Genomic DNA, 15,777 nt, shown 5'->3' on the forward strand with positions numbered 1-15,777 from the left:
ACACAGGTATAACAGGCTAAGCAATCTCCTTTACATCAGACCTGGCCAGAGGCCCAATGCGAACATGCATCCACCAGGGTAGACTCCGACTGCTTGAGTGTGGCTAATCAGAGGGGTTGTCCATCTCTGCCTTGTGTACACCCCACAGAGCTAGCTGCCTTTATTTCTTGGATGCTGTGGAATAGCTGGCAGGAAGTTAATGGCGTAGTTGCATAGCAATTTCCCCCCAGGGAAGAGGATGCAGCAGGTCTCTCTGCAGACCAGCCTTCTTAAAAGGGCCGCATCCTTTGTTTGAGCTTAAACAGGGGAGATGGCTCTGTTGCTGACACCGCTTCTGTTCACCTTCACTGCAGTCCTCTTTGAAAGTGAGTGCCCTCCTCCTGTGCTGAGCACTCAAAGGAAAACCTAGCACTGGACTGTTCTACTTATTCTGGTCCTGGCCTCCCCTCCCCCCATACCACACCAAACAAGCTGTTTCTCACCCACAAGGAGCTCAGGATGTGTGCACTTGGTATGCTACATAACAAAGCTGTGTGTCGGTCCTGCTGTGCTCGCCTGATCGCAGTGTTTCTTTGGGGCTCCAGCCCTTCGCAAAGAAGGAAGTGGCTGCCCTATGTAGTACCTCTCCTGGCTTTTCCAGGGCAGGGTGGGAAATTGAAACCCTGTCACTTTGCTGCAGAGTCAAGCTATCCTTGCTGCACAGTACATAGAACCAGCTGTTGCTTATGATTGCTGGGGAATCAACCTAGGCAGTATTCCAGGGCTGCCATAACAGTGCATCAAGCACTTGACCAGTGTTCTTATTTCTGAAACTTTCTTTGATTCCAGGGAATAACTGCAAAGACTTGACTGAGATTCCATCTCGAGGAAAAATCTCTAATTTGGTAAATTTCTTTCTGTTCAGAGCAAACTGGCTGTTACCTCTTGGGCCAACTTCCCTCTTGGAAAAAGTTAGTAAGTGGCAGGCAAAAGCAGAACCGCTTTGAGTTTCAAAACAAGCCAACAATCTTTGTTCTTGGCACGCCTAATCACTCCATCTGGTAGCAGCATATTACATGAAAGTGACCCTTCCAAGCTGGGGGTGGGGAGGCAGGGAGGAATTGTGCAGCTGGGACAGAGTCCAGGTGTTTATGTGATGCCTTTTTGCCGAGTTCCTGGATCAGAGTAACTGGCTCTCTGTGGTCGTGTACACAGCTTTGCATAGCCACGTGGCTCAGAATAAATGCTCTCTGTCTCCTTGCAAATGGGAGCTGGCATTTCCATTTGCTGTTGTGGGGAAAGGACCCTGACACACCTGGCTCTGAGGGGGTGGTGGGGGTTGATGAGGTGGCAGAGTACTGGAAGGATACAAACCAGAATAGCTCCCTTCCTTCTCTTCCAGCAAAAGCTCAGGGTGGGGGTTTTCTGGTATAGCAGCTTCAGGGGAGAGGTGGCAGTCAGATGCTCTTCTGAAGGAATCTGTGGGCTGAATTAGGGGTTGGGAGGACATCTGAACAGTGGAGGAGCCTTCTCAGGTTGGCTTTCTATAAAGACAGAGAATAACTTTCTCCAGTTGAAGCCAATGAGGGCTCTCAACAGAGCCACAGACTTCTCACAGATAAAGCCACTGGCCCCAGCTGCCAGACCCATTAATTCTCTGCACAGTGAGTGCCACCTGGAGGACTGGCTCTGTGTGCCTCTTGCGTGTCCTCCCTAGCATCAATGCGCTTAACCTCCCTGCATAATTGGGGGGGGGGGGGGGCTTGCCCATCTCTGTGGGAAGAAACTTGAAAGCTTAAGTGGAGTTGGCATGGGATCCTGACTGTGACATGGCAGTGGTGGTTGTCGGAGGCCCTCATTCTGTCTTCTGCTCAGTAACATCCCCTAGCAGATCTATTTGTCTCTTTCATGGGGAGTCTAATCACCTGGGTCATTAATGCAGCCTGAAGCTATCTAAAGGACACTGTTGGAATGCAATAAAGCAGCACTGGGGAGCCTGGCATGTCTTGCTGGTTGCTTAGTCACTCCCTGGCTCTGGTAGGGCAAGCCTGTTCTGCCAACAGTCTCGACCCTATGGTGGCCTTGCCCAAGAGATTGTAGCCTGACATGTTGCTGCTGACTCCTCGGATGGAAAGTTTCTCTGAAGACAAGGTTGGTGCCCTTGGGAGAGGGAGCCATATGCACTTTCTCTAGCAAAATGCGGTGGAGGTAGAGAAGTTAGGCAGCCTTCCTCTGCGCAGAGAGCTCCCAGGCTGGTAACCTGAGGGCACTGGGCCCATATGTCAATGGACCATTGGTTCAGCTCGGAGCATGTTTGAGAAGGCAGCTGTATGAACAAGACAAAGGGGCAGGTTTCACTTACCCTCAATCATAAACCCTCTTCCATTTTTAAATGGGGATGCGTGAGCTGGCTTGGCTGAACTAGCTTGTTAGTACAGTACTATGGGGTGCTCAGAGCACCTGCCTTTCTCCTGTCTGTAAGGAGCTCTAAAGCCTAGACTTTACCAGTCGGGTACCTTTTCCTGAGGGCTCAAAGCCCTTGAACACAGACACAAGCCTTGTGAGTTACCTACCTTCCCTCTCCTTTCTTGGGCAAGGGGAAACTGAAACACAGTGGCAACTCTCTCTCCCAAGGCCACACATGTCAGTGGTGGAACTAAGAGTGCAGGAGACCTGGAAGTTCCTTGTAAACACCCCCAACTCCTCCTCTTGCGGTCTGCCCATCCCTTCCCCTGGACCTTGCTGAGGTGGGAGAGCATAAGAGCATATTGACTTTCTAGATCTTGCTTAACCACCTCATCCTCACTTGATGCCAAAACAACTCCTGGAAAAATCCAACTTCTTTGCAGTTCCCATTTTGTTCCCATAAGTAACCTCAGAGGCTCGCTGGAGGTGGAGGGGCCCATCAGTCCTGGCTCTGGTCCACCCATTCACTCAGCTCAGGCTGTTGGCATCTCCCTGTGTGGGGACAACTGGGCATGCACAGCTTGATGTTGCCAGCCAAATGATGAAAGGGGAGTGGGGTGAGACTGAAGTTGTGAAGCCCATTCTTGCAGGCAGCTTTCCTTAGTTTAGCTTAAACAGCCAAGCTGGAAGCTGTGGGGGTAGAGGTGAGAGCTGACTGCTTACCTGGGCTACCTTTCCGTTCTCCCAAATGATGGAATACATCCTCCTCTAAAAGGTTTGATCTGTACTAGCTACAGAGCTGTCTGAGCCACTGGGTAGAGCAGTGTAACTCCTGCCTGACTAGGAGGTTTGTGCCTTTTGCTCAGGAGCCTAAGGGCCATGTAGCCCCTAAACACATCAGGATCACTGCAGGCTGGGACTCCTGTGGTATGGTGCCAGCACATTGTCTGCTCCCACCCCAGTGGAAAGTCCCTTGATTTTATTTTTTTTTTTCCTAGGGGCAGGAACCAGTTTGAGTAGCCTGTAAAAACACTCCCTTTCACTTGAAGTGTGTAAGGAGGAATCCTGTTCCAGCCTTAATATTGCTGGATCTGCCACTGATGGGGGGGGGGGGGTACGGGGGGATTCATTCCCTCCAACGGAGGCACACGGGCTCCCTGCAGCAGTTAGTGGAGAACAGTCTGCTGCAGGGGGTACTCTGCCCTGTTTCGCAAGAAGGGTGTGTGATGGGAGGTAAAAGGTGGGAATCCTAGAGACACCTATTGAATGAGGCTTCACTCTCATAACTTTCCTGGTTGCCTGTCTCAACTACCTAATTTGAATCCAGTTTCTGAGGCAGACTGTAAATGGTAGCTGCTCTGCTGTACACATGCAGAGCTGGCATAGACTCTTCCCAGAATACTTTTTGAGGAACTGACCTCCCTTCCCCAAAGCAGCCGCTCCTGGTGCAGCTAGAGGCTTGCAGGTCCTCTGCAGCAGGGAGGAGGTGTCTTTAAAAATAGGTCTTCAAAAATAGTGTTTTTGTTCCCAAGAATTAGCAGCTCTGGAAAGCTCTTTGAAAGGCCGGATGTGTCTTTTTCTGCTTTGCCAAAAATCCAGTCTATTACTTCCTTTTGTTTAACTCTTACTGAAGCCTTAATACAGCTGTGAAAGGTGACTTGTCCCCTTGGAGAGAAGGCATGCTGCATTCCAGGCTGGGGCATTAGATGTCTGTGGATAGTGGAGGAACTAAACCCCACAACCCACTCCTTGCTGTTCAGATCTGTCCAAGGCACCAGCCACAGTGGTGTTTAAATCCCATTCCAACTAACTGTGGTTCTAACAAGTTTGCTATATGGACAAGTCATGTTAGAACTTGTCTTTAATACAATGCTCTAGTCTAGTAGAGGCCATGATGGTAGGAAGAGTCTTTGCAGCATGGACAGCCCAGATACTAAAAGACATTTAGGCATGTAACTCCCATCTGTTTCAATGAGTTAAGTGCCCAAATACCTTTTTTGAGGCTCTTGGATGACAAGATTAAAGTTTCCACCTTTGGGAGACTGCTCCCTGATTTATACATTGGTCTTAAAGGGCAGGTCTGGCCTGAAAAAGGGACAGAACACAAATCTTTTGCCTTGGTGAGAGCAAGCTTGATTTGAAGTAAAGTGTTACAAACTGCCAGTCCTGGGTCTGAAAAAAAACAAACAAACCCAGCCACGTCTTCTCTGGTTCATGAGTTGCCAGTAAACCTGACCCAAAAGAAGGGTGAAATTGAGATGGCCATCTCTGCTCAGAGAACTGGAAAGTCTTTTCCTGTAGCTTTAGGAGGTGCTCAATTTACAATCTCTGGTTCAGGAGCTTCTGGTCCTGGACTGAAGCTGACTTCTACTGCCAACTTTTGATGGCTCTGTAAGAGCCAGTGTGAATTTTTTTCCCCCCTCTGTGGTGGTGTGAAAGCCAGGAGAAACTGATCCTACCAGGGAAATTGCAAAACCAGCAAGTCAAAGTACTGTTAAATGCACAAAGTAAACAGAAAATGTAGAGATCTCCAAGTAATCCTAGGATTTGAAATTAACAGCAGCAAACCAGCTTTCATGTTGATAGCACTTTGGCTCTCGCAGAGTTGTTAATGTGTGCTTTCATAGCTCTGACCAGTTTTAGTTGACAAATTTAAAAATTATATATGTACCAGAGCCTTGTCTATAGCAGGGCTCCCACTGATGCAGCTGAGCTAGTGGTAGCCCATTAGGAACCTTAGCAGGAGGTCTGTGTAGGGAGTTCTTATGGGCTAGGGTGGGATTCTGTAGCAATCTTGCTTCCTACAAGGAGATCTTGCTCCCTAAGAAAGGAGCTTTTCAGGGCAGGGGACTCTCCGCAGGTGTAGATGTAATACAGAGGGATTTGTGCTGTTTCTTGCTGGGTGCAGAAGCCAGAATTCTTCCCCAGGGTGGGGGGATGGGGACAGGACTTAGACAACTGCATTGGCCTAATTTCCTGCTTGAGCAGGACAGGCAGCATTTGAAAACTGGTCAGCGTGGGGATTTTCTTTTCCTGCCAGAGCTGTGTACTTGTCTTCCCTCCTCCTAGATCTCTGAGCTGATTTATGTTTAGTTGCTTTTATGTCAGGTGTAGCTTGCTTGGGGGAGGTTTTTACTCTCTCCCATTGTATGTAATCACCCTAGGTCCAAGGGAGCTGTGGATTAAAGGGGCTGTTACTCTGTTGGTCCTGAACAAGGATACAAGGCTGGAGAAGGAAGAGCCTGCTTCCAGAGCACTGAGGCTTTACTTGGTCACATGTCTCTCTCTGCCCCACATATTTAAATACCGTTCACTTAATCTGACAGCAGTTCCCTGTGGTGGGGATTTAGGGGGGGCATCCCATTTGTCAATTCATTAAACTCTAATTAGGCTCAGCAGCTACTGACCACATCCATGCAAGAGGCCTGAAATGTGAGGCAGATCCCCCTCCCTCTGTTGGGGCTGTCTCCTCTTTATCAGTAGCAGAATGTTAAAATCTGTCTGCATCTGCATTGCTGCTAAAGCAGTTGTTGAGACACAGGTGTGCACCAGACTGGGAGGCCTTCTCATATCTCGCTGTCACTGCTTTTTCTCATTTTGGTCTTACTGCCCCTAGGTTTTGTAGTTATTAGTCCAGAATCGGTGGCATTTCTGTGTGGCACCAAACAATTTCCATTCCACAATCCCTGCATGGCTTTCATGCTTGAGGCTCACTTCACTACCTCCAGTCCCCTCTTCATACTCCACCCCTTCAGCACACCCAGAGCTTCCGACAAGGGGAAGTCTCTTTCCATACTTCCACTTCTGTACTGACAAAGTGACTTGCCCTGAGGTCACATGCAGTTGGCAGTCAGAGCTGAACCCAGGCTTCTGCCTCCAAGTCAATGTAGCTGTAAAGATAATGACTTAAATGGATGTATCCGCTGTGTCTCTCCCTCTCTCGAAAGGTTAGCATTTTTGTCTGAGTTACTATCACTTAGCAGCAGACTCTACACAAACCTCACCTCTGAGGGTGCGTGGGACTAATTACTTCCTTTCAGTTAGTCACACTGACTAGACTTAAGTTTCCCTGTATTCGCCCTCTCAGCTGCCTGTGTCTAAAAACCTTCCTTGGGGAAAGTATTCCTCTTCTGCAGTGTAGAAACAGGGTGGCCCTGAGACCCTGAGCTACAACACCCACATTGCTATTTTTATTGCACTAGCTTGAGCCCTGCTAGCCCAAGTCTCTCTCTCTGGGCTGGGAGGCTCACTCCTAGCTGCAGTGAAGACTGGCAGAAGGGAACCAGAAGGTTTCTGGTTTAGCTTTTCCTCTTAGGGGATGTCCCCCGTGATCTGAGACATGACGGCAGCAGAGCATGCCCCTGCTAGCACAGCACCGTAGGTTTCAGTGCAGGCTGTACAAACACTCCAGGGACGCACTTGAGTTGCTCGCCTGTCTACACCACTGTCCTTAGCTGCACTAGTCTGAGTACATCAACCTGTGCAGTGCCTTGTATGACAGTGTAAGATTCACCTCGAGGTGAATCTATCTCCCTGAATTTCCAAGGTACTCTCACCTGGGTCTCTTACTAATCGGGGCAAATATTAGCCAGTTGCCCTCTTGGGGGTGTGAGGAGGGGAATCCAGTCCAGTTTAGGACTGAAGAATTCAGTATCCCAGGAGCCAGGTTTAACCTATGTCACAGACCGAGGTTAACTGTCTAGCCATGACATTGCGTTGATGCCTAGGAATGGGCCCTGAGAATAGCAGCCTGGCTTATTTATAGATGTGCACTGCTGTTAATCTTAAAGAAAAGGAGGACTTGTGGCACCTTAGACGCTCAAATTTATTTGAGCATAAGCTTTTGTGAGCTACAAGGTGCCACAAGTCCTCCTCTTCTTTTTGCGAATACAGATGAACACGGCTGCTACTCCGAAACCTGCTGTTAATCCTGTAGCGTAGTCTCTTTGGAAACTGACTGGATGTGTGGGGGATGCTGCTCCCTTTTCTTAAAGGATCTCTGCATGGAGACTCCAATGCCCAGAAGGAGATGTCATGGAGCATATTGTTCCATGTGCATCTGCTCGGCACAGACCATCCAAACTACTTCAGTGTTGTGCATTTGGAAAGGAAAGGCCAGGTCGCATCCCTCTAGAACATGAGCGTTTGGACTTCGTCTGCCAAGACTGGGCCTTGCTTACGGGGAAGGCTGGAACGGGGACGCTTACCGCTACACTCCTTTCTTGGTTTCTGATTTCAGCCCTCTAAGCCAAGGAATACACCATGCCACCCCACCAGGAGACCTTCAATGGCATGTGAGAGAGAACTGCCTTCTCTGTGAATTCCCCCAAGATGTTGAGGGTGGGTGAGGGGAAAGAGCAGAGATGTCATTCCCACACATGCTGCCTTGTATTCTGTTGTTGAACCAAGGCTGCTCACCCAGTGCTTTCTCATTAAGGTTTAATTTATTGCTGCCTGTTTCTGTCGCTGATTCTCATGCATATGAGGTGATTCTCTTTCTGCCTTGTTCTAAGAATACAGGCTCCTGTGTTTATACTGGGAAGCACTGACTCTTGTGAGTGGGTGACTGGCTGGGGCCAATGCTCTAAATCAGTAACTCCCTGCCTTAGACTGGCAAAGGATTTAAATGTCTGTTCTTAATCAGGCAGCCCTTCTGTCTCATGCTTTATGATCATGAGTGTGGTGATGTAAGATCTAGGGAAAAGGTTCGAGTGCTTGCTTATTCTTTTATATAGTCGTGTCTGATCCAGACTGCGTCCCTAGTGGCATGGGCACTCGCACAGCTTTCTATCTCTGTTCAGAGCAGTGTTAGCGCCTGTCAAACTACATGTGGTCTTCAGCTAAGAAAACAAGTAGTCCAACAGTTATGCTGTGCATCCCTGAATTCTAAGCCTTTCTCCCCTTGGCCTTGGGGCAAACAACTTACAAATGCAGATATTTACCTGCTGCATTAGGTTAACTAGCCCTTGTTGGTAAAGCACTCTTGAGAATGCAGGATGTTGGGAGGGCAAGCTGCCTTTCTGGAGGCCTGTCTTTAAAAAAAAATCCTGGCACATCATAGGTGAGACCGTTAATGGGCTCAGTGTTGCATGGGAGACTAAGGTCGCAACCAGCACCAAGTGTCCCATGTTAGGGCTGGCAGACCTGAGGGGGTGAAGTTTCCATAGCACCTGACTTCTTGGTGTACCTGGCTTCTTGCTTTCATGAATCTCTTCTTTCGGATTTATCTGTAAAAGATATTGGGGTGGGTGTGAGTTGAATGTACGTGCTGCTCTTAGAACTGACACTTGTATTGCATATGCAATACCTGGCCTTTGATGTGCTCTACCAGGAGCTTTAAGATCTGTTTTCAAGCATGTCTTGGTATACGAGCAAAACAAATTGACTTTTGGGGGTTGGGGGTAGAACCCAACGAAACTGTAAATCATGCCCTTGAATTGTGTATTTCCTGGTGACGGAAGGCCCCCTGAGTCTCTTAACCAGACCAGCACCAAAAAAACCCCAAATAAACCAACTCCTTGAGAGGAATTTAAATTTCCTCACCAGGTAAAAGCGTGGTGTGGGTGTGGGTGTGTTTTTGTTTGTTTTTTGTTTTGGTTTTTTAAATGCTGTGACCACAGCTTCTCTCACCAACACCCTGAGGCCATGGTTGGGAGTTCTGGCTCTTGCATTAGCATGCCCAGAGCATCGGATGCAGTTACCATAGTAACCTAATGACTGGGCTCTGTGCTAGCAGATAGCATGAAGCTCATGGGCCATGACTGAACCATAAATGCAGCTCCATTCTTGCCAGTATGTGAGATTTTTACAAACTGCATTTCCCCTTCACAGAACCCATATATCTTACAGTAGTGCAGCAGCTTCTTTGGCTGGCCTGAATGTATATAAAGGTTTCCTCTTTACCTGGAGTAAGAAAGGGTTTCTACCCTCCCTCCACGTATCGGTGAGATCTGCTATGGGGGGTGGTGTCACTCTCCAAAAAGTGAATCGTAGTCCTAGTATAGCTCTTATTAGAAGAGGGACTACTGATCTCACCACCTGTTCCCTGACAGGTTTCAGAGTAGCAGCCATGTTAGTCTGCATCTGCAAAAAGAAAAGGAGGACTTGTGGCACCATAGAGACTAACCAATTTATTTGAGCATAAGTTTCTGTGAGCTGCAGCTCTCTTCATCGGATGGCATGCATCCGATGAAGTGAGCTGCAGCTCACGAAAGCTTATGCTCAAAAAATTTGTTACTCTCTAAGGTGCCACAAGTCCTCCTTTTCTTTCCACCTGTTCCCTGTGCATATAATCAGATCAGCTGATATTGGTGACTTTTCAGTCCCATTGGTATCATGGGAGAGGGAAGCTGGGGTCTATTTTAGTTATCTGTTCTGATTGCAGTGTCAGATCTGGACAACCCATTGTCATTAACGTGGCTGGCTATAAGTAAAGTCAGGGTTGGTCTGAAGAATCTTCTGGCTCTCAAACCCCCCAACAGAGAACGTGGCTTGACTTCTGGATCCAAGGAGAAGGTCTATTTTTGGTTCTTAAACTGCACTCATTACCATGAAAAGAGTCTGCCTTGGGAAAATTTGTAGCTCAATCACTTGGTATGGGGAGCAGCTTAGAATCTGGCTGCCTCTTCCTGGAGACCTCAGGGGGCTCTGTGTGAGGAAAGAGCCAGAGAGCAAGGCCCAAACTATCCTCTCCTGCCCCAATAAAGGCCATGTGTAGTGTTGGATTAACACACTACCATTGGCTAGACTCTGCACTTGGAGGAAAAGCAGAACAGCAGTGTGCTTCTAACTGAAATGCAGCCTTGTCACTTTCAGTCTGAAATGTCAGAAGAAACTTCGACTCTGCTCCTGGCACAGAGAGCCTCCTAGGGAAGGAATGGGGTGGGGGCTGGAGAGAGGAGGAAATGACAGTGTGGGGGTGGGGAAACACCATCCCTAGGGGTTTCAGAGATGTGAGGTACTAGAATTCCAGGCCTCATTGGAGTGGGCTTGCATCCTCTCTGCATACCGCCTGAAACAGCAGAGATCAGTGGTACAGTCTTCTGGAGCCTGTTTGCAGGCTGAATCCTGTCATGAAAGGAGATTTCTCCTGCCTTTGTACAGTGTCTGGGACAGAGTTGGTCCTATCTTAGCTGTCCTCACTGGAGAAGGCTACGTCCCCCTCTAAAACAGTGCTTTCAAATTGGGGAATAAAAAGGGTGGCAGGAAACCATTGGGATACAACAGTGCTCTGAACAGGGTCTCCTAGCAGCATGGTTCAGTGTTAAATCTAAATCTCTTTAATATGCATCTCCAAATTTACCACTTCTGCACCACCTATGACTGATTAGCCACTTCCCCATATCTTCCCTCCCCCCAACCATATGCTCCTGCCAACTTTCATGTTTCTTGTATTGGGTCTTGATCTACACCCTTTCTTAGGCCCTCTCCCGACTAGGTTTTAAAGCATGTTAACTGCATTTAAAGCCAGTTGTTAGCATAGTCTCCACTGCCCCAGGACAGTAACCTTTTAGGTCTGAGATCTGTGCTAGCCAAATACTACCAGAGTTCAGCATCTAAGTCAGTTTCTTCTTCTTTCAGGGAAACCCATCTTCCACAAAGCCCAGGGAAGTTTGCTAACAGTGGGGTAGACCTGTCTAAAGATGGGGTCAGATCTGTGCCAGCAACAGCCAAGCTGTCCTCATGAGACTTCTTTCCTCTTTAAAAATCCATTGGTCAGGACTTTTTAACAAGCTTTAACTCTGCCCTGGGCGAGCACAGATGACAATTGTGGCTAGACTGCTGACATTTTAGTCACCTTGCTACTCCCACTTGCTGGCTACCATTGATGGCCTGATTTTTTTTTAAATGGGAGAGCAGATTTTTTTGGAAATGCTTAAATTAAGTGGCCAGAATAGCAGGTGTGCAGCACCCCGCTGGAAGCTCCCAGTGCTCTCAACAGGAACTGAGCTTTCTTGTCAAAGGCCACACCTTTCTATTGCTGTTCTGGGGGATAGCCACTGAACAGCACCCTCCTGTTGTGTTCAGACCATGTCTATAGCTGCATTTGTAGGACTTTGTAGTCTGCATTGGGACGTGGGAGGCAGTGGGGGTCATCTGTACACACCATGTATATCCACTCTAATCCGATAATCTGAATTGGAATTAAAAAAAAAAAAACCCCAAAACCTTGGTTTAAGCAGTGAGCGGTCTGTAGATGCTGTAAAACTGGTTACCCACCCCCTTCTAAATCTCTCATTTAGCCAGACTTCTGGTTGGGGCAGTGCAGAGATGAGAAGGTTTATGCTGTCTGGATATGTCTGTATCTCTTTGCACCACACCCTATGGAGCAGGGATGTGGGGGGCCAGTCTCCTGAAGCATGGGCCGGTGTGGTGGTGTGTGTTTTTTGCTATGGAAACTGCACATGGCTGGAGGTGGGGAGAATATTTTCCCCTCTGCAGAGATTTAAAGGCCACTTAGCTATTCATTTCTGTACAGCCCACACCCCACCCCCCTCCCCCCCAGCCAGAGTGTCCCTGTCTCTGCTGACAGGACACAGCCTGTTTGTAACATCACCTGCTACTAGGAATTTGTGCAGGCAATGGAGGGAATGGACTGTCTCTGCTGCTAGCCTCTCAGAAAGCTGATTGGGGGAGAGGGGTTGTGTGCCTAAGATCACACTGCAGGATTGGGGGAGGGGAGAAGACGGCATGTTGCTGCTTGTTGCTTTTTACACACTAGAAAGGGTTTTGGTTTTCTTCTGAGCACTAAGGTAGGGGACCTATTTTTAACCTTGAATTTCCTGCACTGGTGCTGTGCTCACAGGTATTTGCTGTTGCAGGATGGGGAGCAGTGGCCTGCGGCTGGGTGTCTGTTTTGTAAGTCTGTTTGCTGTCCTGCACCAGGACCAAGCTGTGCAAAAGCAGTAGCTGACAGCTAGGATTCTGCTGATGTGGTGCTTATGGGTCACAGTTGGTATGTGTGGCAGAGGTGTGAACAGGGTGCTGTGCACAGAGTGGTGCTTTGTGCTCGAAGAGTTCCCTGCCTGCTTCTTCAGGCCCCCAGTTTACAGCTGACAGCAGTCTACACAACAGGTGAAGATAGATTTCCCTCCTGCCCCAAAGCCATAGTGTAGATGGGACTCTGGGTGTCCTGTTAAAGGGATACTTAAACTATGGATTCTCCAGGGTCTTAACTCAGTTACAAGGGGACCCAAATTGTGGCCCCCATCTGCTTTGGTGGGACTGTAACCCCAGACATGTCTGGTTGTAGTGGGGGAACTTGGGCTGGAGCCTGCGTTCAGTGCTGTGCCAGAATTCCCCGACAGGATTGGGAATGTCACAATTCCAAGGAAAAGGCTTAAAATTGCAAAAGGAGCTTTAGAGAGAGACCCTCCTAGTCCTTCCTCCTTGGATCTATCTTCAGCAACTGCAGTTGAGTCTATGAACGGAGCCAGAGTGGTTTGAGATAGTGTCCTCTTTCCAGAGCTAATACACATGGAGGAGTGGGGTGTTTAACATAAACACAGGCAGCTGATAAGCATGTAAATGCCACGGCTTTTCATGAGAATTTAGCAATTTCTTCCTTCCTGAGGCACTAGGGATGACTGCAAAACGGTAGGTTTCAAAGAACCTCTGTAGGTCTCTGCTTCATTAGTAGATCTCTAAGAACTTTACCTCATGGAGTTTAGGTGTCATTCCACCCTATGCCTCCACTGGCCTGGCTGTAATAGGAAGTGGCTCTCCCCTGCTTCCTAGTCCTGGGTCTACCATCAAACTGCACAGCACTGCTTTTCAATCCATATTTCCCTATCCTTTGTCTTGTGCCTGGAAGGATCAGGTTTCCCAGGACAAATTACTGAGGCCACTTTCTCTCTTCACTGTCTCCAGCACAACACCGAATGTTGCAGTGGGATCTTCTAGCTTCTGCCATCCACAAAGCAGTTACACAAATACCAAGGCTTGAGTTTCCTCTACACACACTTCCCAGGGAGTTTGATGCACAAATAGTTAAGATCCCATATGACAACCAATTTCAAGGTAGTTTGAAGAGGCAACCGGTCTTGGAGCTCTCCTCTCCGGGGCCTTGTCTTCCCCCAACCTTAAATTGCCCAGATGTGGAGGCAAGGAAATGAGCCAGACTAACTTTGGAGGCAGTTATGCTTTTCAGTGCATGGAGTCTGTCATGCAGAAGAGTGGATTGCCTGATAGTGGTGTAAGAGTGGTGGCTGCACTGGTATCAGAGGGTTAACTTAACCTCTGGCCAACTGGGGGGAGGGATAGCTCAGTGGTGAGCACTGGCCTGCTAAACCAAGGGTTGTGAGCTCAATCGTTGAGGCAGCCATTTAGGGATCTGGGCCAAAAATTGGGGATTGGTCCTACTTTGAGCAGGGGCTTGGACTAGATGACCTCTTGAGGTCCCTTCCAAGCCTGATATTCCATGATTCAATTTCTACTGGCCATCAGCCATACCAAGAAAGAATCAGCATCTGTGTGTTGTGCGTACAACACAGGTGTAAATCCTGCCTGCAACACTTCTATCGGCTGAGCAAAGTAAGATAAGTGCAGGGCAAGTTTTTGGGCCTGTCTGTCTTGTTGAACAGTGGGGAAGTGGTGAACAAATTCCTCAGCCACACTAAGCCCCACTTTTGGGTATTCTTAAAGCACAGGCAGGCGCTGGGCCTACCCCGGCTCTGTTAATGCACCTTAGTCCTGACCTGTTGTTCCAGTCCTGCTCAGAATGTCACCTGTACGCAGTACTTGTGATGGAGCTTGGGCTCTTGCTTCACTTGTGGCTCAGTCGTGCTTTGAATCTGTAGGTAAAGAGGGCTGTGCAAACTCTCTCTCTTCTGGCTTAGATGGAGAGTGTCCCCTCCCTTACCAACGTCCTTTTGTCTTCCAGCTACGGGGTTCAGCATTTGCCTTCAGTACTCAAGTTCCTCTAACTGCTAATTTGTGTTGTCTACAGTAATGGCTGCATGTAACATTCTGATGCTACTACGGAGCACTTGGGGATAATAGCAGCTAGGCATGCTGCCAAAGGTGGACAGCATTCTGTTGCTGTACAGAACCCTCCACGTTAGGGAGTTCTTGGGGCTTGTCTAAACCCAAGTGGTAGTGCTAATTCTGTACCAGAATAGCCAAGCAGTACAATCCCCAGTGTGGCTGTAGGTAAACAGTTAGCTTTGTTACTCTACCGATAGTCTACGCTGGCAGAAGACCCCTTTGTACCAGCAGAACTGCCTGAGCGCTAGCTGGTTGCACTGTTCTAACTATTTTAAGTGTTTTAAACTCTGAAACAGCTGAACATAAAATCTGTGTAGACCAGGCCTTACATCCGTTAACATGAAGAACACTACCCACGACTTAATGCACAATTGAAGTGATTCAGGAAGGTGTCCTAGGCTTTTTCCAAAAATCTAGGTTTTTCTCCTGCCTCTTTGAAGGAGGGAGGGGAGGGGGTGCTAAAGAGTCCCCTCTTAAAGAGTTAAAACCTCTTTTTCCCTATAAACTAACTCCATGCTAGCAAAAGGCACCATGTTAGCAGCCCTGAAGACTGCAGTCTCAAGCCACCCTGCTGCTAGGGGTGCCTCTAACAATACGCTGCAGCTCTACTCTTACTAGAGGGACTATTTCAAGAGCTAAAGGCGTGCAGTCTAGGGGCCTGTAGAGTCCCTGATGAGCTCAAGGCTGAAGCAAAGGACTGACCTGGAGCAGGGAGGGTTAGGAGTGGGGCTGATGTGTTCCTAGGGGCAAGTCCATCAGGGTGGCCCATTGTGTGAGCTCAGTTTGCTGTATCCAGTCTCTGGGCTGATGATGGCTAACGGGTCTTGCTTCTCCTCTCAGACACTACCCGAAGCAGTCCTTCACCATGGTGGCAGACACTCCGGAGAACCTGCGCCTAAAGCAGCAGAGCGAGCTTCAGAGCCAGGTAAGAACGCTGTCAAAGGCTCCCCTGCCCCTTGGCCAGGCTACTGTCGCTTGCCTCACTGTGCCACTGGTGACTCTGCATCCCCAGTTCATTCTGGGGTGGGTCATTTCTGAAATATTGCATGGATCTCATAGTCTGGCAGTTCCTCTGGTCAGTCTTGTCCCAGTACCCTGGCGGTCCAGCACCTCTTTGAGCTGAGAAGCCAGGATGTCCTGTGGTCTGTGTTTTGTTTTGTTTTTTTTTTTTTCCTATCCTGTCCCAATTGCACCTCTTCTTGTACCAGCATCTTCCCTTCCTGGCTAGACCAACAGGCCTGATGACATGAAGCTGTGAGCTGTCTCCCCTGGACAGACAATTTGCTCCCAAGGCTTGGGAAAAAAAGGAGGGGAGGAAGGGATGAGACAGGACCTGGTCTGGTGCAAGAGTCTCCCGTTGGGAAAAATCTCTGAGCTTGCTTGGGCCATGTCTGGACAGCCCCTCCC

General features: G+C 48.6%; 1 protein-coding gene across 1 annotated transcript in view; it reads left to right on the top strand.

Annotated features, from left to right (window-relative positions):
* Positions 1-15,777, top strand: part of LASP1 (LIM and SH3 protein 1) — a 50,299-nt gene that overhangs the window by 12,976 nt on the left and 21,546 nt on the right. Inside the window, exon 3 of the mRNA XM_074941028.1 lies at positions 15,211-15,295. Within this exon, the coding sequence (XP_074797129.1) occupies positions 15,211-15,295 (85 nt within the window). The remainder of the gene's footprint in view (positions 1-15,210; positions 15,296-15,777) is intronic.

Source organism: Natator depressus, chromosome 27 (assembly GCF_965152275.1).
Source record: "Natator depressus isolate rNatDep1 chromosome 27, rNatDep2.hap1, whole genome shotgun sequence".
In the NCBI taxonomy this organism is placed as follows: Eukaryota; Metazoa; Chordata; order Testudines; family Cheloniidae; genus Natator; species Natator depressus.